Raw genomic sequence first — 20,788 nt, forward strand, 5'->3', positions numbered from 1 at the left:
CGTTTTACCCCCTTCATCTATCTTACGCGGTTTAGATTTTTTCATACAATTTTTTTCCCGCTAACTCCCGTTCCCGTGGGAATTTTGCAATATCCTGTTGTAACTAAGCTTTAAGTTTACTAAGGTACCTGCATGCCAAATTTCAAGCGTCTAACTTAAGCGGTTAAGATTTTTCATACAAAAGAATTTTCCCGCTAATTCCCGTTCCCGTGGGAAATCCTAAGTATACTATAACCTGCCCAGGAGTATGAAGAATAATTGTACCAAGTTTCGTTTTAAATCCGTCGAGTAGTTTTTGTTTCTATAATAAGGAACATACAGACAGACAAAAATTTTACTTATAGCATTTTTGGCATCAGTATCGATCACTAATCACCCCCTGATATTTATTTTGAAAATATATTTCATGTACAGAATTGACCTCTCTACAGATTTATTATCTGGGGGCACCCTATGAGAAGTCCGAAAATAGCAAATACCAAGAATTGGTTTACAGTGTTTATAGCATTTTGGACACGCTGGCCGATGTCACCAAACTTTTTAGATTCCCAGTAAGTAACTATACTACCTACATTTATTATCATCTAATACTTGAGAGAAAATAAAAATTCTGCATGAAGACATAAGAAGTCACCAGGTTACGCTTACCTACAATATTTTATTATGTGCAGGTTTTCGCATTCACGACCCAGGTGTTGCTTTGTAATTTGGCTCTAGTTCAATGCTATATAGACTCTGTCAAAGAAAAGGTGTGTATTTAAAAAGAATAGGTATCTATAACGTTTGTTCATTATAGGGCAAGTGACCCGGTTGTGGCCACCGACCCCTTTGTGGCCATTTAGAACTTCAAATCGTTATAACTAAGGCAAAGACAAATATATTACTCTATTGTTTACGGGAATAAAAATAGCTAATATTAGCAACACTGATAGCGTTAACAGCTTTGATGTGTCAAGCTTCACTTCAATCCAACAAGTCATTATTTTTTGAGAAGCGTTAATTGTTTTAAGTCTTAGCCTTAGATTAATAAAACCTAGATAGATAGTCAGTGCACGAAAGGTGAGGCAGATTTTAGTAAGCCAGAATGGCTTACTCGTAAACGTCACATGAACTGNTGTACCTAGTACTGCTTTTTCTATTTATTTATATTAACCGGCAGACCGTGGTCTTCTCAGCACTTGCCAAATGTTGGTCTCGAAGCGCTGGTAGGGTAAAAAGATTATGAGACATGTAGAGGCTCCTTAAGAGTAAAATGACGATTTGTAAGAAATTTATTAGTCTAAACAAATAAAGAAATTTTGACTTTGACGTTGACTTATTGAGGTACTGATAATCCGTTTTTTGCTTCTTTAGCATTTCAGAATGCCACCACGCCACCAGTGTCACCCTTAAAACCAATTGCGTAAAATCTTGTAACTTAGTAGGTGACTTAATCGGTAAAATTTTATCTTGTATTTAAGTAGGTACCTATTTATATTATGTTATTGCTATTTATCTATGAAAATAAGACAAAATATATGTTTTATAAACANGTATTAAAAATTTCCCTACTTTCGGGAAAATCGCCTTCACTGTCTACACTCCCCGACAAAATTGACACTAATGACATAAGATTTTTGCCTCACTCTTGACGACGCGTTTGTATGAAGACTATCCATCTAGGTTTTATTAATCTAAGGTCTTAGCAAAAAGGCTAAGGCGAGCGGGTGAGTAAACAATCATTATTTTCTAAATCCTTCTTATTTTTTTAAATGTTTATGTTAATCCTTAATGAAGAATACACTGTCTAAGTGGTACTAATGATATTTTATCGCTATTTGTTTATTAAGTGGGTTTATGAGAGGTGGCCACTAATGGAGCCAGAATAATTGAATTTTCCCATCTTTGGCCACATGACTGGCCAAAAGTGGTGCACGAAGAACCCCACTTTTGGCCATTTAGTTTTTATCGTAATTTTTCAATTTAATTACTTAGCTATTTTGATATAAGTAATCGATTCATTTTCAGAGTTACGATTATAATGCCTCCACCGAAACTAAATACTAAAAAATCGGTGTTGTGAAAAGAAAATTGTTCCAGTACTAACCGCATAAACTTATACTATAGGTTAATGTTGATCTCCTTAATTGTAATTTCAATTCAAGCTGAGATATTATATTTCATACTAGCAGCCGCCCACGACTTCGTACGCGTGGATCCCGTTTTACACCCTTCATCTATCTTACGCGGTTTAGATTTTTTCGTACAAATGTTTTTTCCCGCTAACTCCCGGTCCCGTGGGAATTTTGCAATATCCTGTTGTAACTAAGCTTTAAGTTTATTAAGGTACTACCTGCATGCAAAATTTCAAGCGTCTAACTTAAGCGGTTTAGATTTTTCATACAAAAGGATTTTCCCACGAATTCCCGTTCCCGTGGGAATTTCGGGAATTCCTTGTAACTAAGCTTTAAGTTTACTAAGGTACCTACATACCAAATTTCAAGCGTCTAACTTAAGCAGTTTAGATTTTTCATACAAAAGGATTTTCCCGCGAATTCCCGTTCCCGTGGGAATTTCGGGAATTCCTTGTTGTAACTAAGCTTTAAGTTTATACTAAGGTACCTACATACCAAATTTCAAGCGTCTAACTTAAGCAGTTTAGATTTTTCATACAAAAGGATTTTCCCGCTAATTCCCGTTCCCGTGGGAATTTTGGGAATTACTTATTGTAACTAAGCTTTAAGTTTACTAAGGTACCTACATGCCAAATTTCAAGCGTCTAACTTAAACGGTTTAGATTTTTCATACAAAAGGATTTTCCCGCTTATTCCTGTTCCCGTGGGATTTCCTAAGTATACTATAACCTGCCCAGGAGTATGGAAAATAATTGTACCAAGTTTCGTTAAAATCCGTCGAGTAGTTTTTGTTTTTTTTTTTTTTGATAAATTTTGATGGCCAGAACTGGCACATGACTGTCTCCAGAAATGGGGTAAAGCTGGCCAAAAATGGTACAAATTCCCTTTTCTTTTTCTTTTCTACAGGATTATTTTTCCATTGAATCATTATGAAAAAAAATGTATCCTTAGGCTAGATCTAAATATATTTAATCACTTTTTACAAGAAATAAGTCCGTGATAACAAAAACTATAAAATGATATAGCCTCAAAGTCTAAAAAATTCTTAAAATGGCCGAAACCGGGTCACCTGCCCTACGTTATTTAGTCAAAACATTCTACTTACCTAATGCAATGCAAGACAATTTTTTTACCTTTTGAAATATTTCTTCAGGTAGAGATTCGTGGCTATTTATGGGCTTCAACGATACCAGTACAAGTGTGTTTGGGTACGATCGTTCTAGTAATTTCAATCACCGCTGGATATCTAACTTCGAGCCTCGAAAGGACAAGGAAGCTTAGTTTGAACATAAAGTCGCTGTTAAACAATGGTAAGTTCAGAATTTTAGAATGATAATGTACAACCATCTTTTTAGGAGATTGGAATGCTAGGAGGACCACTCGGATGATAAAAGAACGCCGTGGAGATTGGGCGCCAATGTCATACATAGTAAGTGGGAGTAGGTACTCCCCTCTTGCCCCTTGGCAGTGGTTGTTTTAAATTTGGAAATTCATCAATACAAATTGATCTTATCAGCCGCACCTTGAACATTGTGTTATTATAGGAAATTACTGTATCAAGTAGATATTGGTAGCAATTAACAAAACTCATCAATTGTAGACAATAAAAGGTATAGCACTTACCAGTTTTTAATCCAATAACTATAAGTATTGATTAAAATCATAGTAATTAAAGTTATGTATTTCTAATTCTTCATTTTAAATTACATAATCTGCAGTCTACTTTTGGATATCATAGATATCTAACCTCCGTTGCCTCACTTCATTGAAGTTAGTTAACTACTAGTATTACTTATTTGAAAACCGTAGGAGGTGCATCACGACTATTATCTTCTGAAATATCCTAATTTTATGCTTAAGCTGGCCTGTAGAATTTCACTATCAATTTTGCTTTCAGGTAAATCGAGAGACTATGCTAAGCAATTAATGCTAATACTAACCCAAGAGAGATGTGAGATATCGATATTCAACGTTTTTATCCTTGGCTCCCGACTGCCGCTCCAAATGTTTGCTATAACAGCCACTTACACCATTGTACTGCTACAAATCTCTACTTTGTAATCATAAACATACACCATACATATTAGCTACAGCAAAATACGAATCTACCTACAATGATTGCTTCTGAGTACATATCCAAAAATATTCTAGATACAAATCTTTACGAAACTTTCTCGCTTGTACGCACCGTGCAATTTGTGCTTGGATCATGTAGAGTCGATGTCACAGATCGGTTTGTGTCTTTACCGACTGTTTATCAAAAGATATATACTCTGTTAATGTTATTGATAGTTGCTATGTTGTATGTGGCCGTGCACTTCACTTATTTGTCCAAATATACCGTCAACGCCAATTTGCACAAAGGCGCTGTTTCCACGTTAGTTATACATTTCTTGGCCTATTTGTTTAACATGATCCATGTTCGATTCGTTAATAACATCCGTAACGTTGAATTTGTTATCTCCATGCAAGAACTTGATCGTTCTATGAAATTGGAACATAATAATTCTATCAATAGTATTGTCCGAAAAATAAGCGTTATTTCGACAACTCTGCTCACATTGGGTCTAATTGCCACTATTGTCACTGCAACAGTCTTTCTCGCCATGCCAGTTATGTTGATAGTAGTAACAGTAACTCTAAGCGAAGTTACAAACATCTTGGATTTAAGTCATTGCTCTACTCTTATGGCTTACTACACCATTCGCATACGTTTTGTTAACTCTATAATCGACAACCACACGACCAGAATCAGCAAGTATTACTCATATGACACAATAATTTATTCGAAGAATTATATGCGGGAGTTGGCTGCAAAAACTCACGATCTCAGATACAGTGAAACTGATATTTATTTGAAAGAAATCATCAAAAGCTTTTCCAAGTTTCGAAGTCTATACCAATTCCAGGTAAAACCTACTTACCAAAAAAGATTTCAACTTTATTTAATTTGAACACGCACGCAACTCAGTTAAATTTCTGAATATATTTTTCAGATGTTAGTGTTTATCTGCAAAATGATAACAGCGGGTGCAATATATCTGCAAGTAGTAACAACCGGGTTACAATTTAATGTAAGGGACAAAACGCCGCAAAACGTAAATTATTTTCAATATAACATACTGAATAAAAACCGGCCAAGTGCGTGTCGTGCCTCGTGCCACGCGCAGTGTAGGGTTCCGTAGTTGTCCTTCGTTACCACAATATATTTCAGAAGCAAGCAATTACTTCATCTAAAGTCACTTTTAATATTTTCTTCTAAGGATTTTTTATAGGTCATGAGTAAAATGACTATTACTCTTAAACTATCTAATCTATCTTAACTGCTATAGTTTTCCTTGAAAGTTCATAAAAAGCACTATTGTCATGAATTTTTAAAGATTTTTCAAGCCAACAGTTTAGTTTTAGAGGGGGGACGCCCTACTCGAACAAAAATTGGCACTTTAAACTGGAACATTTTGCAAACGGATCCCTCAATTGAAAAATGGTCTTAGAAACCCCTAAGCCATTTTAAAAGAGCTATCCAACGATACCCCACACGATGGGGTAGAAGAAGAAAAAAAAACATCCACACTTTACCGTTTTGTCGGCGTGATTAATACCTACATACCTCCACAAAATTACAGCTTTCTAGTCCCAATAGTTCCCAAGTAAAACCTCAGACAAACGGGACTATTCCCACCTCTCGTTCCCACCACTGCAACTCCTGTGTAGCCAGGATCTACAGCTTGACCGCCACAAAAACCCAACCAATGAAGGTCAAGTTTGTCCCGGGGGAAAGTTAAACTGTCATTGGACCCGCAACGAAATTAATCAGAACATAGGAGGAGTTCGAAATTAAGGCTCGACTTCCCTCCATTGCAAAGCGGATGACAGGTGACAAACAAAGGTTTAAAACCTTCAAGAAAAGATTATACACACGGACAATAAATTAAATTAAGGGGGCCTATCTTATGAGCAATTAGCAACAACCTCTAACCTAAAACCTCGGACAGACAGACATTTCGCAACTATAAAGGTTCCTTGTGAGGACTACGGAACCCTAAAAATGGAGGCCTTTGTCTCTAACAGTAGACGGACGTCCTTTGGCTGCTGACAGAAATATTGATTGATTAAATAAGTAATTAACTTATAATAACATCTTTACATCAACCCTTTTAGTTGATCGGGATTTTAGAGTGGATAACAATTGGGTAGATCCGCCGATTTTATTCCGCGGGATTTATTTTACGTTTTTTGAAAAACTTAACAGGGATGCGTGCAAACTAGCTTAAACTGAAAGGTTAAGCAATAAGCTTTTCAGATCAGTGTGAGGCCCTTAGATTCAATCGTGATTTTAGAAGTAACAAGCGTCCAAATATTTTTTCACAAAATGGTAATGACGTTTTCCTAATGGTAATGATTTNTTTTGAGTAATAATACAAGATTGCCGTTAAACCGAACACCAGCAACCAATCACAGCATTCTATTCGGTTAACGTCAGTCGCGCTTCGACTATTGGGTAGGTGAGATAGGTCGATCGTCGCTCTGCGAAAAAAATACGTAACTTTTTGTGATTATCCATAGACTTACCGTCGGTTGCTTGAACAATATTTTCTACCTCTAAAATTTAAACAATTTGATTGAAACTTTGCCATTGAAAACTTAACATGTTAGACTTATTTGTGTAGTATTCGACTTGAACCGTTAAATTCAAATTTAACGATAATTCATAAAAAACTAAAATTTTCGTCACCTTCGTGGCATCACCTTCGTGGTGTTTTATACACGAAGGTTATTTTAGGCCACGAAAGTGATTTCTTGCTTTGGTTTATTTTAAAATATAGTGACTGGTGTTTATGTTTTTACAATATTTTAACAACTAATAAATTATACGTGGTAAGTACAGTCACGGAATGAAAAGGTTCGTCAGTTTTCAAATTGATTCCTTCAACGAATCGCGAGCACATATTACCTTTTGAAACTATGTTACAGAATAATCTCGAGTTAGAGAAAATAATCGTTAACTGTTCATCAGTAAAGTTCAAAATTATTCAGATCAAAGTTGTTTGACGATTTATCTTGTCAAGAAGATTATTATGATTGATAAACTAAAACCTTCTTGTTGGTTTAACCTGCACTATTTTTTCTATTAAATAAAAAAACTATTGTCAATTGGTCAATGTCATCATTGCATTGCACTGATGGGATAGAAAAATAAACAAGCAAAACCTTATTCGTTAGCAAACGTCATTTATTTATTTAAATGTTAGCAGCACTGTTTCTTGCACTGTTATGTTGGCAGGTTTGACTCTTACAGTACCTAGTGCAAGCGAAAACCGACACTAAGGTGACGAACCTTTTCATTCCGCGACTGTACATCAATAAATAAATAAGGGCCTCGTATTTTTGTTGTCTGTCTGTATGACTGTATGTATGTCTGTATATGTGACTGTGTATCTGTTTGTAAGATAAATTTAATCTGAAATTTGAGTTAAAAGTTGTACAACAAAAATACGAGGCCCTCTGGCCTAAATAAAAAATATATTTTTGTTGAGGGACTGATAAATCAGTTAGAGTTATTTTTTTATTGGCTGGCTGGTTCACTCGTCATGTCTGTGAACAGGCGCTGCTTTCGGGGTCTGGTCAATCCAAGTTATTCAAATTTATTAATGCGAGTCATTTCTTCTACTAGTATTTAAGTATCTTAATCTGTAAGTCTAGATATTAGCACGTTACTACCTTATTTAATATGCCACGCAATTTTGTACACCCATTCTTATAAGATACATCATACAAGAATGCGTGGTAAATTCAGTGAACTGCTCCTGAATCAAATGTACCTACTACTGCTTTTTCTATTTATTTATATTAACCGGCAGACAGTGGTGACTGAGTTTGTTGCGGCGCTTCTTCTCAGCACTTGCCAAATGTTGGTCTCGAAGCGCTGGTAGGGTAAAAAGATTATGAGACATGTAGAGGCTCCTTAAGAGCAAAATGACGATTTGTAAGAACTATTTATTAGTCTAAACAAATAAAGAAATTTTGACTTTGACTTTGACTTATTGAGGTACNCAAGCGACACCTCTTGACAAGACACACAAACGCCTCATACAACTCGTCTTTCCCAAATGTTGCCAACTACTCGAAAAATGTCACCTTTCAGTTTTAATTTCACTTTACAAAATTCGACAACCGTCATTCAGGACTGATTTTTCGCAGGCAACCCTATACCACCGTGTTCATAATGAAATAATCTTTATTTTCATTTATATTTGATTAAATTATCAGACCGATGCAAAATGCTCTATCAATTTACCTGTTTATACCTGGCAACCCGAGAGTTATGACTGGAAAAGAATAGGCAACCTAACGTTTGCATATTCTATGGGCTTCATACTTTCGATTGGTATGGAGTTTGTTTAATAATCAAACCGATGAAATATTTAAAAATAAAACTTTTTTTAATGATTAATTAATCATATCCTGGACTGAAATTTATTAGGCAACCCTTAAGCAATATAATTATTGACATGTTAAATTGAATATAAAATATGTTTCATCAAATAAGCATCTCGGTGAAGGTCGTTGTATAGCGGGATCTTAGACTACACGTTTCATCGAACGATCAAAATATCGAACGATCAAAATTTATTGAACGTTCAGAATATCGAATTTACAAATGATCGAACGATCAAAATATCGAATGATTAAAATCAAAATAGAGGTTTTAATTAAAAGTCATATGATTAATGTAAATAAAACATAAATAGGTACACATTTTTTTATTTCCCACTTTAATATGGGGTACCATATTATGGGTTCAGCGTTTCAAAGTAACATTTGAAGTCAAGTTACGATAACTATTGTAAAAGTTACATACCTATCTAATAAAAGTACATAAGTATTGTAATGATGTGTGCTATATTTTATCATGAAACTGTGTTAGAATTCGGACAAGAACTACTTTTTAGTGTCTCACGAAACTCTACCAAATCCACCCACACCGACCTACCTATAAACGCGTTTTATCATAGCGCAAGATAATCCCGTTATTTTTGTACCAGGTTGACCACTCCGCATTTTATAAATGGCATAATTCCATCCACTTTATTACAGACCCTTCAAACGAGTTATTTCTTTCCTCTTTTACCTATACACCGGAGTTTTTATGTAGATTTGTGCACTAAAGGTCTAGTGCTTAAGAACTCATTAAGTGCCTGAGGTATGGGAGCGGCCCGGGAGGGTGTTTATGAGACGTCAAACGTCAGTGAGACTTCAAATATGCTTATAGATGACCCACGCTGAACTGTCCCACCAAACTCAATGACAGGGGGGCGCTACCATCGTTCAACTATATGGTTTCCAACATGGCAAAAATCTGAACCAGCGATCCGGTATTGACGGTGGCGCCCCACTGTCAATGTCATCGACAGGACAATCCAGTATTTTGGAACTATATTTGTATTCTCTGTCACGTCATATTATGTCAATGTCACCCCTCTAGTGCCCGCTTCCATGCCTTAGGCATTGAGTTAATCGATAGACCTTTATTTTTACCCCGCGTCTTATGACGTTCATTACTTAGAACATAGACTATGACGAGGTCTAGTTTCTGGTTATTAAGTTACCCAACGGTACTCGGTCGTTATGCGCAGGCGACTGCGACGAAATGAAAATATGAGGGACTGCAAAGGGAGTGAATTTTATTGCAATGTGTGGAGCAACGTAGCTAACTATACTTATTTTTTGCAGCAATTCGTAATAGTAGATTACTTAGTTTTAATTAAGAAAGTATTCATAACATTTAAGAATTTGGCTTGTAACAAAATAGCCACAGGATTGCATTTAGCAAAATAACGCTCAAAAGTAATTTTAAATTTGAACACAGCTTCAGGCAATGGTTGGGCAATAAATAAATTTAAAGTTCTAATTAGTCACTAAAAAGCAGATAATTATTTGACAACTGAAAATCTGTAAACCCATTTAAAGCCGCAACTAAAACTTTAACTAACGTCAAAAATCTGTCAAACTCCACACGAAAAGCACCCCGTTAAAGTTAGATGGTACAAATCAGCCTAAGTCTGTAGGACACCTGTAGACATGAAATTCTAACTCTTTAAATCTCAGTAGTTATTTTACCACCACTAATTACAATTATGTATACAAAGGTTGTTGTAGGCATCGCGATTCGAGCACGCTTTTGCAGTAAGGTACTGTTATCGTACAATGCTCTCGCCCACACGCCTTTTTTCTGCTTGGAGTATGAGGTAATGTCTGCCTGTTCCAGTCGAGAACCCACGCCGTGTAGTGACACCCGGTAATATGACGTCATTAAATACCGTTTTAAGTACCAAGGCGCAAGGTGGTGATGTGGGTCGGTATTAAAGAACAAAGCTGATAAGTAAGTAGTTATGCCTGGGAACACAGCCCAGCCCAGTGATTTAACTGACTGAAAAAAAAACACAATTCATTCGATGGAAAAGGTAATAGGCATACCTACCTACATAAATTAGAAAGAAAGAAAGAAAGAAAGAATTTTTTTTTTATTTGGTCCAAAACAATTTATACAATTTTACAGTTCAAATTAGTGGTTCCATTTGATTTTCCTGACTTGATAATAGGTACTTAATTGCAAAACAATAAGAGCTCAGAAGTGAGTTAGTAATAAAGTAGAGTCTGGAATAGCAGCTATGTTGTTAAAAAACAAAAGCCAATTTAAATGTTTTGGGACGTGTGAATGCGCTTTTCAACTTGTTCAGGCCAACGTATTTGCAGAAAGTAACATTAAGAACTTTTATTTCTGGGAGACAAACGTATTTTGGATCTCTATTAACGAGTAGGTTATATGGGTACGCTTAGGTAAGTGTACTTTGATGGCCACTTTTCCAGCTCTAGGAAAATGATTAACGTGTCAACAAGGCGTAACACGATGATGACTCCTCAATCCTCATAGATGTGGTTATATCCGATGACCACTAGCGACTCCGTCTTTAATTTATGTAAAGTAACAGCAAAATTATAAGATAGCGCTTCGAATGGGTAAAATAGTTGTTAATCTACAAGAGGCGAATGTTTATGAGTTATTATCACAGATGAATTATTTGTGGTAGTAGTGCCTATTTTTAAAACATTGAACTAACACTTATTAACCCGTTTTGGTAGTGTTTGTTTACGTCATTAGTAGGTAAGTAAAGTCATTAAACGTGTTAAAAATCGGCCCATTTTTTTATCTTATTCCTTCGTAACTTGAAAAGCTCTTGACCAGCATCTCACTTTACTAACAAGCCCTACTTACCAAAGTTACCAACCAAACCGAGCAAAAAAATATTTTCCCGTTGGGAAACGAATCCGAGACCTCTGGATTTGTACCAGACCTCTGTGGTCTTACTACTAAATCACAGAAGAAGTTAAATGCAGTACCTATCCATTACAAATTGATATATCTGGGCAAGAAAGAATTGGTGTAGTCGACAAACCCCAGTTGATTAATGTTTGGCTTTATTTGTTAGAAAAGTTGCCAGTTCCCTTAAACGTGGTATGTTACATCAGTTTCTGTTGGACTTTCACGTTTTGTTTGTACGCTTTTGAAGTTTCTACAAAGGACGCGTTTGAAATACGTAAAGCTCTGTAGAAAGCGAGATTGCAGTGCAACTTGATTGACGAGACGAGATACGCAACGAATTAATATTTTTGTCATTGTAAAAGTTCTAAGCGAAACCGCATACTTAAAGCCGATAAGAAATTTTTTTATTTCTAGCCACAAGAAATATTTTAAATTATGGCAATATTTTTCAGTTACTTTTATTGTTTCAAAATATTTGTTACTAGGTATGTAGAGTTGCAATGATGCCGGTAGAATATCCGTAGATTAATTATTACCGGAATATATAACGTTTTTATCTTTAATCTGAAGGGTTGTTATAGAAAGTAATTTTAACATTCAAGCAATATTAATATGTACAGGATATTTAGTTTAAATAGCTGCAATTTAGTAAAATATCAATAGGTACCAATTCATAAATCGGAACTCCTAAACGTCGTGGAGAAAAACATTATAAGTACGTTTCGTTTACCGCAACGCAATCATTTTTGACTTTGAATGGGCCATCACGGTCATTTTATAACTTAAAACCGGAACTTTGAACCATGCCGTGTGTAAGTTATTGCACATTATTTTACTTTGAGTGTCATTCATTTGTTGACTCGTCAAACACCATGAGAGCGCGATAATGTCACTGGGAATGGAGAAAATTCGCTTCTCTTGCATTGTACTACTTTCAAACTACCTGCAGGGAAAGTTAACTAAGTACTCTCTGTATATTAAAATTTGTACTTGTAACAAACAGAAATACTTATTTATCCAAGATAATTTTAGGAAATAAATAACTTACAATTATTGTTTTTTACGTTTGGTTTAATTTGCTGAAAATTTTAGATTTCACATTTTTCCTAATTAAATTAAATATTGTAATCGTAATAACATTGGAGTAACCATCAATTTCTAGCAGCCAGAACCACCACTTCCACCACCACCACCTCCACCGGGTCCTGCAAAGAATTATTAAGACAAATTAAAATCATGTTCGTTCGTTCTAGCCGAAAGACGTCCACTGCTAGACAACTCATGTAAGTACTTATAAAATAGAATGCACGAATAACATGTGGTTAGGATGATAACAAACAATCATTGAGATTGACAAAGTTTGAAAGGCAATGATGATGACTGTTAATAGGTACCTATTAAGATAATCTCAACTGAAGAAACATGAACAAACTCTCAATCGTAGAACTAAGAACTTCGTGACCGTTGGTTGACTTGGTTGTTGGTCTAGTTTAATTACTAATCAAGTAGGTACGATACTGACTTATAAACGTACCTAAATTATTTATTTGTCTGCACTACTTTGTTATCGAACATTAAGTACATTGTAAGTACATTTAAATTGAGCTACTAGGTCAACTACGATAACAGTACCGGTACAGTCATTACAGAGCAATCGTTACAATTTCACACCTGTATCGAATAATTTTCCAGTCTCCAACAACCGCACTGCCTCTTTCTCCTCGGCAGCGATTTTCGCTTTCAAGATAGCCATCTGCTTGTCGCGAATGACCTTCTTTCGGGCTTCTTCTTCCCGGTAGGAAGCTTCCATGGAGTTGTACAGTCTTTGCTTCCCCTGGGCATATATTATGCCAGCCAGTAGCAAAGCGAACCTCACCCCTCGGATTAAGGGTGAGACGGCTTGAGGTGGGCCGTATGGCAAAGACATGGCTTTAGTAAAAATTCGCCATTACCCTGACAAACACAAAACCAAAATGAATGAAGCCATCAAAATGACAAAATCGCAGTTTTTTTTTCAATATTCGGCCAGACTTCAATAACTTTAGGTTGGCAAGAAAGAGGTTCTTGACCGATCCCAAAAAAACTATGTCTAGTCTAGTCAAGAGGTCAAGTCCAAGTGCGCTTGCAATGATACCGATAACTTTTTACCGGAATTGCATTGTGAGGAAGGCCAGTGGCCGAGTGGTCAGCTAATAATACCGCTTGTATCTGATTTAGCGACCACCAATTATAGCCGACTGGCGATCGGCCAGCGGTCGGCCGAGTGCAGCCGTGTCATCAACAGGAACAACTGTTTATCGATTTGAATCAATCACTAACGGTACGATAATAACATCAGTGGTTTAATCGTTGCTATTATCAGCTTGTGACTCCTATCAGTCACATGTTTCTTGTTGAATATGAATAAATGAATACTATAATATGCGACAGACACTCTAAAAATTACTTGCCGAGGGGCAAGAGAAAAATAAGATAATCAAAAAGATATAAAATAATGTTACACAAGATAGTAAAACTAATTTGAAAGGTCTGTTAGACATGTTTAGAAAACTTTAAAACTTAATGTCTCTAAATGTTATGTTTACGAGTCCTCACTAAATGCGATTTTTCGTAACACTGGGGTCGTACCCCTTTCTTTATAACCGCGCACATTCACTTTCACGCTCTCACTATCACTACACTTAGCACTTGGTGTTTCGCTGTGAGGGCTCGGCTGCGGGCCAGAACTGGGCCCAGCCGCCGCCGCTCCTTCCGCCGCTCCTGTTGTCTCCGTGTTCGTCGATTGTCGCTGCCGGTTACAGTGGTAACCACGGCGACGACAGATGAAAATTATACCCGCGATGATTACTACTGCCCATAATCCCCATATTGATGAATAGTGGTGAACATCATGAGCAGAGATGTCATTCGGTAACGCCTGATTTTCTTTCATGTTCTTTATCTGTTGTTCTATATCGCGGTGCAGTTTATCAGTAGTTGATGTTTCTGTAATGTCTTCTTGTGTGCTTTTGACTGTTATGTTTATAACGTTATTTATGGGAGGTATGACAGGGATTTCAATGTTGGATGTTAGCTCAATTCTGTTCTCGTGTTGTTTATGTGAGTAAATGGTAAAATTAGCTGTTTTTATTAAGCAGCTGTTCTCTATGTTTATGATGTTAGCCCCTTTCAGTTCGTGTGCGGTGACTTGTTCATTACAAATTGTTCGTAATTGACAGTGATCACAGCAAGAATACAGGTATTGGTTCATTTTGTTCAAACTTATCCATTTGTTCTGACAGACAGTAGTGATTGTTTTACAGTGGTCAGCTGCATCTTGAACGCATAGATCTTTATCAGCTCTCATCTTGTAAACAGGTGTCTTCAGTTGACAAAGGTATGTTTTGACGTCACGAAGCATGCAATGACCTAGTTCCGTAGATGTTACAGGTAGGTATGAATCTTTTTGCAAGTTCATTGCAACGTAACTTTCAATAGGTAGTAGGGTGACCATATTTTTTCCAGTTTGATGTGGGACACTTTGAATGTTATACAACTCATAACTATCTCGGCTGGTAAGTGGGATTCTTATCTCCAATATCAAATATTGTTTTGTTACTTTTGCTTTCACTCGTAGCAATTGGTAAATGTTCTGTAAATCTGATTGTATGTTGTCAATGGGCAAAGTGAGTTCTTTCAATTGACTTGAAATAACACTTAGTTGATTTTGTAATTGTTGAGGATCAATGAGGTGAATGTTGATCTTTCCATTGTACACGTTAGTAACAGTATCTAATAACGTGTCTTGCATGTTTTTCAGTTGAGTCAGCATGTTGTTAGCCGCCATAGCAGATAAAGTGAATTCGGTCATGTATTCAACTTCGTTCACCTTTTTCTCTAATATGTTAGTAGTGACGTCTAATTTCAATAAATGTTGATTAATAATCTTATGTTGTTTTTGTATCATGTCCTCAGTTCTTTTCAACAAATTGTACTCCGCTTCTACTACAGACGTTTGGTTTCTCCATAGTAGTGCCAGGTGTTTCTCGTTATCTTTGATCGCCGTAATGTCTCGTTCATACTGTTCCGCGAATCGGTCATCCAATACTCCGAAGAGCTCGTTGGCTAGGTAACCGACACCGTTGATAAGGCCGCGGCGCTTTCGGGCGCGTGCGCTTAATTGTTGATTTAGCAGTACTCGATTGTTATGTTTCATTTCATTGTAAGTGTGATCCAATTGTAACATGAGAATATTGCAGTGGGTTGATTTATTTATAAGTTGACAGATAGTACTCAGATGATTATAATATTGATTATATGCCGATGTTCCTTCCCAGTAGGGTTCCATGTTGTAATAAGCAATTATTTTCCATTCGTCTCTGATAAGTTGCATGTTGCCAATTTTGTCAAAATACAGTCCTTGTTGCTCGTTCAATGACTGCACTTGCAGACATTGTTGGGAACCCAACAACGCGCGGGAGGAGACGTGCGGGCGGCGTACGATGACTAACAAAAAAAAAAGCCACCTACAAGCAAAAAAAAAAAATTCTGTAAAGTTGGTTTACGGACAATATTTTTACGTGACAACATCATAAGAAGTTTCAGCCCAGGGCCCCACAAATTCACGATCCGGCCCTGGGTCTGAAGAGAGAGGAGTGAGTGGACGGGAGTTTAAAACGGCCTCAATTTGAGCGAGGCATGTAGCCATCTCTTCGAATGTGAAGTTGGTTGTCTGTAGCAAGCGTCTAAGGTGGTATTTGGTTGATTTGACCGCTGCTTCTGCCAGACCGTTAAAATGAGGACTATGTGGGGGAACGAATTTAAATTCGATGCCCTCCTGAGCTACACGGCTTTCTGGTTCATTTTGTTCAAACTTATCCATTTGTTCTGACAGACAGTAGTGATTGTTTTACAGTGGTCAGCTGCATCTTGAACGCATAGATCTTTATCAGCTCTCATCTTGTAAACAGGTGTCTTCAGTTGACAAAGGTATGTTTTGACGTCACGAAGCATGCAATGACCTAGTTCCGTAGATGTTACAGGTAGGTATGAATCTTTTTGCAAGTTCATTGCAACGTAACTTTCAATAGGTAGTAGGGTGACCATATTTTTTCCAGTTTGATGTGGGACACTTTGAATGTTATACAACTCATAACTATCTCGGCTGGTAAGTGGGATTCTTATCTCCAATATCAAATATTGTTTTGTTACTTTTGCTTTCACTCGTAGCAATTGGTAAATGTTCTGTAAATCTGATTGTATGTTGTCAATGGGCAAAGTGAGTTCTTTCAATTGACTTGAAATAACACTTAGTTGATTTTGTAATTGTTGAGGATCAATGAGGTGAATGTTGATCTTTCCATTGTACACGTTAGTAACAGTATCTAATAACGTGTCTTGCATGTTTTTCAGTTGAGTCAGCATGTTGTTAGCCGCCATAGCAGATAAAGTGAATTCGGTCATGTATTCAACTTCGTTCACCTTTTTCTCTAATATGTTAGTAGTGACGTCTAATTTCAATAAATGTTGATTAATAATCTTATGTTGTTTTTGTATCATGTCCTCAGTTCTTTTCAACAAATTGTACTCCGCTTCTACTACAGACGTTTGGTTTCTCCATAGTAGTGCCAGGTGTTTCTCGTTATCTTTGATCGCCGTAATGTCTCGTTCATACTGTTCCGCGAATCGGTCATCCAATACTCCGAAGAGCTCGTTGGCTAGGTAACCGACACCGTTGATAAGGCCGCGGCGCTTTCGGGCGCGTGCGCTTAATTGTTGATTTAGCAGTACTCGATTGTTATGTTTCATTTCATTGTAAGTGTGATCCAATTGTAACATGAGAATATTGCAGTGGGTTGATTTATTTATAAGTTGACAGATAGTACTCAGATGATTATAGTATTGATTATACGCCGATGTTCCTTCCCAGTAGGGTTCCATGTTGTAATAAGCAATTATTTTCCATTCGTCTCTGATAAGTTGCATGTTGCCGATTTTGTCAAAATACAGTCCTTGTTGTTCGTTCAATGACTGCACTTGCAGACATTGACCGGTCATAATCATGTTCAAAATAGTAATGCACATAAATGTCATAGTAATAATGTTTGTCTTCTTGTTATTGGAACCACATCCTCTCTTCACGTCTGTTTTATTTTCTGCTTCTGGTTTTGATTTTTCAGGTTGGTGTTTTAATCATTGAACAAGTCTTTGAAGGACACCCACTGCGTGTAGTTCCCACCGAACACCGGGATGTCTAATGTTGGAGTTGTTTTCTCTCTATGCGACACTGACCACATTTTCTTGTTAATTTCCTTTTTCAACATGTTGTATTGTTTTTCGTTTTTAGAAAACCTTGCTTCGTACTCTAAGTTTTTACCATCTAACTCACTGTCTATTTCCCAATGTAAGCTGTCTATTGTTGTCCAACGTGTTTCTAATAATTTCAATGCGTCCTCAAACTCCCACTTATCTGTCATCTGTTCTATGTTGATATTAGACACTGTTCTCTCAAATGCTTTGAAGTTGCCTAGCTGTTTACGTAATGTTTCGTCTAACTTGCTGTAGGATCCTTGTTCACCCTGCAGCTGTTCTGTCCCTGACATTCTCTGTTTATCAGACATCTTAGAGGTAGATGCCGTCTGTTGTGATTGGAATTGTTGACAATCACTGTTAATGAGGTTTTTGAACTGTGTGTAGATCGCTTTAGTCGCGTCGTACTGTTTGTTTTCAAAATATGGGTCTGTTTGGCTAATGTTTTCTAGTAATTGTTCGTGATTAAATTGGAATTCATTCCATAGTTCCTCTAGTTTGTTCCACCGCCTTTTGAAATACTCAAAACTGTTCTTACGTTCAGCGCCATCCTTTTTATAGTTCTTAAACTCCCGTTCGATATCTTCGGAAAGCAGGTATTGCGATTCCAAAGTTACCATGTTTGATGTTATTGTTAAGAGAAATAAATGGACAGATCTTACAGGTGTTGTTCAGCTTACAGGCTGCTGCACACGCTGCTGATGCTCCGTCCTGTTGTTGTTGATGTTGTCCAAACACTGCAATCCTTTCACCAATGTTTTGCTAGTTCATACACCTCACTTATCGACACCAAACTAAAGATTTTTACCGACTCGCGAGGCCGTTGCTCGAAGGACCAATATTGCGGCTCAGGGTTTGAATGTTTGGATTAAAAGAGTTTGTATGTTAAAAATATTGTTCTATTCACTGTTCCACATTAATGTTAAAAATGTTAGACTTATGTTAAAATGTTATGTTAAAATGTTAAAAATGTTATGAGCGCACCCGGTCGCGATGGTTCCGTGATTTGCACTAATTTGTTATTTGAGGTAAAATCGATGCATCGCGAACGAGTGCGCTGATTCAGTTTGTTCGGTCATATTACACCGAACAACTACCTAGTTTCAATGCTGATTTGATGAAAGATTTAACACTTAAAGTACCTAGTTGCAGTTCCAAACTAGGTAGTCGGTCTGATCGCTTTTTCGGAAATAAGAAATATCTATTTATAAACGCTCACTTATTTAGGGAAGACTTGTCTTCTACGTCATGTCCAAATCATAATTAATTGGTTTATTTGTAGATCTTCATTAAGTTAAGTAATTGAGGATATCATTGAAACAGACAATTATGAAATGAATAGCTCCATTTAGAAGATCTCCCATGAAAGATTCCACAATTATTTCTCAAACAATAGATAGTAAACATACATTACTTTCTCCTTTACATGATTCTGAAATCTGTGTACAGATCGTGTTAATTGTTGTGCTTTTTGTAACTTGTTCTGTGCCATCTATTGTTTTAGTGTATGTTTTCTAAACATGCAACAGCCTTATCATAATCACATGGTTTAGTTTGTACAGGTGATGTTGAAGTCTAAGTTCTAGTTATTTACATCTTTTATTTAAAGGATCACCTTTGAGTGCTCTACCTTTGTTAAATAATCTTTCTGTTCACCTCATCTCCATAATAGAAAGTGATTTATCAATTTTGGTAGCGAACTTTACCTGGGATCAAGTAAGTACAGTCGAGGAACTAAGCTTAGTTTTATCTTCTGAAACTCAGGTAAAATCGTGGTAGCTAGCTTGGCTTAGCCACCAACAAACCAAGAAAGCCCTACTCCATTATTTAAGACTATAAGATTCCCCGACTGGGAATCCAACCCTCTGAATCTGAGACACGTGGTCCTGTACTAACTAGAATCACAGATAATATAATACTAGTCTAGAATACAGAGAAGTGGTTAACCAGTGTTGCCAGAAGGTTACTTTTGTAACCTTTTAGGTTACTTTTGAACTGCTGTGGTTACTTTTAGGTTACACTAATGAAAAGGTTACTTTTAGGTGATTTTTCAGAAATTGTAGAATTAATTTGAAAATTATAAATAATATTTATAATTTTCAAATTAGTTTGAGATGCGACTCCAAACGCTAAAAATTTAATAACTATGTAAAAGAGCTGTTTCATCTTAACTGACAGTTAAATATTTGCAACAATATTTCTGTTACATGTAGGGTAGGTATACTTAACATTGATGAAACAAACGCTGGCTGTAACAGCGTATTAAACTTGAAAATTTCGACGGGTTCATCCAGTGTCTAAGTAGCTCAGTTGGAAGAGCAGTCGCCCGGCAAGCGGAAGGTCGTGGGTTCAATTCCCGCCTTAGGCAGTTCGATTTTTTCAAGTTATTTATAATTTTCAAATTTGTAGAATTAACTTTACAGGTTATTCAGTAAAAAATATTAATAGTAACAATTTAAAAATTATGTCATAAAGTGCATTTAAACTTGAATTTGATTTAAAAATGAGTTTTAGCGAATGTTTTTCGATAATAAAACGCAAATCCATGAAACGTTTTTATACGACTGGTCACTTTTCGAATTTAGATTATCAATTGTATTCATTTTCCATACATGAACAACCTTACACAATCATCGCCCCCCCCCCCCCCCCCCCCACGTATGAAGGTTACTTTTTATTCAAAAAGGTTACTTTTTTTTATATTTCTGGTAATTTCTGACTAGACCCGACTGGCAACACTGTGGTTAACAATTGACATATTTGGTTCAACAATTCATAAGGTTAAGGAGATATTGAAATAGAATCAGTAATGCTGCCCTTTCTATTTCACAAACGTGACGGTTAAGACCTTAACCCAACAACTTGTATCGAGTTTTGTAACTGCAGGTATGCTTTGTGTCAAAATACCTACGATACTTATTTATACCACCAAACACAGAACACGCTACTGGGAAACCACATTAGTGTTGGTGTACCTATTTAGACACGTACATACCCATTTCATTGATAAATAATATCACTAGTCATTACCTAGCGATAGGTAGGTAAGTACACAGGTTTT

The 20,788-nt window shown here is 36.5% G+C and overlaps 3 protein-coding genes across 9 annotated transcripts in view; 2 read left to right on the forward strand and 1 right to left on the reverse strand.

The window, feature by feature from the left end:
• The window catches only part of tmod (tropomodulin), a 111,358-nt gene that overhangs the window by 63,726 nt on the left and 26,844 nt on the right, over positions 1-20,788 (forward strand). The window lies entirely within an intron of this gene.
• LOC114352579 (uncharacterized) lies at positions 490-6,513 on the forward strand. Its single transcript, XM_028304225.1, has 6 exons — positions 490-551; positions 672-749; positions 3,268-3,424; positions 4,012-5,023; positions 5,111-5,188; positions 6,276-6,513. The coding sequence occupies exons 4-6, from the start codon at positions 4,229-4,231 to the stop codon at positions 6,309-6,311; spliced, it is 909 nt and encodes a 302-aa protein (XP_028160026.1). The 5' UTR covers positions 490-551; positions 672-749; positions 3,268-3,424; positions 4,012-4,228; the 3' UTR covers positions 6,312-6,513.
• On the reverse strand, positions 12,497-19,552 carry LOC114352582 (uncharacterized). Of its 2 annotated transcripts, XM_028304228.1 has the most exons (3): positions 19,434-19,552; positions 13,111-13,392; positions 12,497-12,644 (listed from the first exon to the last, which is right to left on the reverse strand). In XM_028304228.1, the coding sequence occupies exons 2-3, from the start codon at positions 13,364-13,366 to the stop codon at positions 12,598-12,600; spliced, it is 303 nt and encodes a 100-aa protein (XP_028160029.1). In that variant the 5' UTR covers positions 13,367-13,392; positions 19,434-19,552; the 3' UTR covers positions 12,497-12,597. The 2 variants fall into 2 exon arrangements, with proteins under 2 accessions (XP_028160029.1, XP_028160028.1); XM_028304227.1 differs by lacking the exon at positions 19,434-19,552 and having other exon boundaries at positions 13,111-13,557.

This window comes from Ostrinia furnacalis, unplaced genomic scaffold (genome assembly GCF_004193835.3).
Source record: "Ostrinia furnacalis isolate ACB-3 unplaced genomic scaffold, ASM419383v2 OfSCF1409, whole genome shotgun sequence".
In the NCBI taxonomy this organism is placed as follows: Eukaryota; Metazoa; Arthropoda; class Insecta; order Lepidoptera; family Crambidae; genus Ostrinia; species Ostrinia furnacalis.

Coding starts and splice junctions, on each gene's coding strand:
- LOC114352579 (XM_028304225.1), top strand. CDS start 4,229: ATGATTGCTTCTGAGTACATATCCAAAAATATTCTAGATACAAATCTT. Junction 5,024..5,110: donor GAAGTCTATACCAATTCCAG/GTAAAACCTACT, acceptor TATATTTTTCAG/ATGTTAGTGTTTATCTGCAA. Junction 5,189..6,275: donor CAACCGGGTTACAATTTAAT/GTAAGGGACAAA, acceptor CAACCCTTTTAG/TTGATCGGGATTTTAGAGTG.
- LOC114352582 (XM_028304228.1), bottom strand. CDS start 13,366: ATGTCTTTGCCATACGGCCCACCTCAAGCCGTCTCACCCTTAATCCGA. Junction 12,645..13,110: donor TGGAAAATTATTCGATACAG/GTGTGAAATTGT, acceptor AATTCTTTGCAG/GACCCGGTGGAGGTGGTGGT.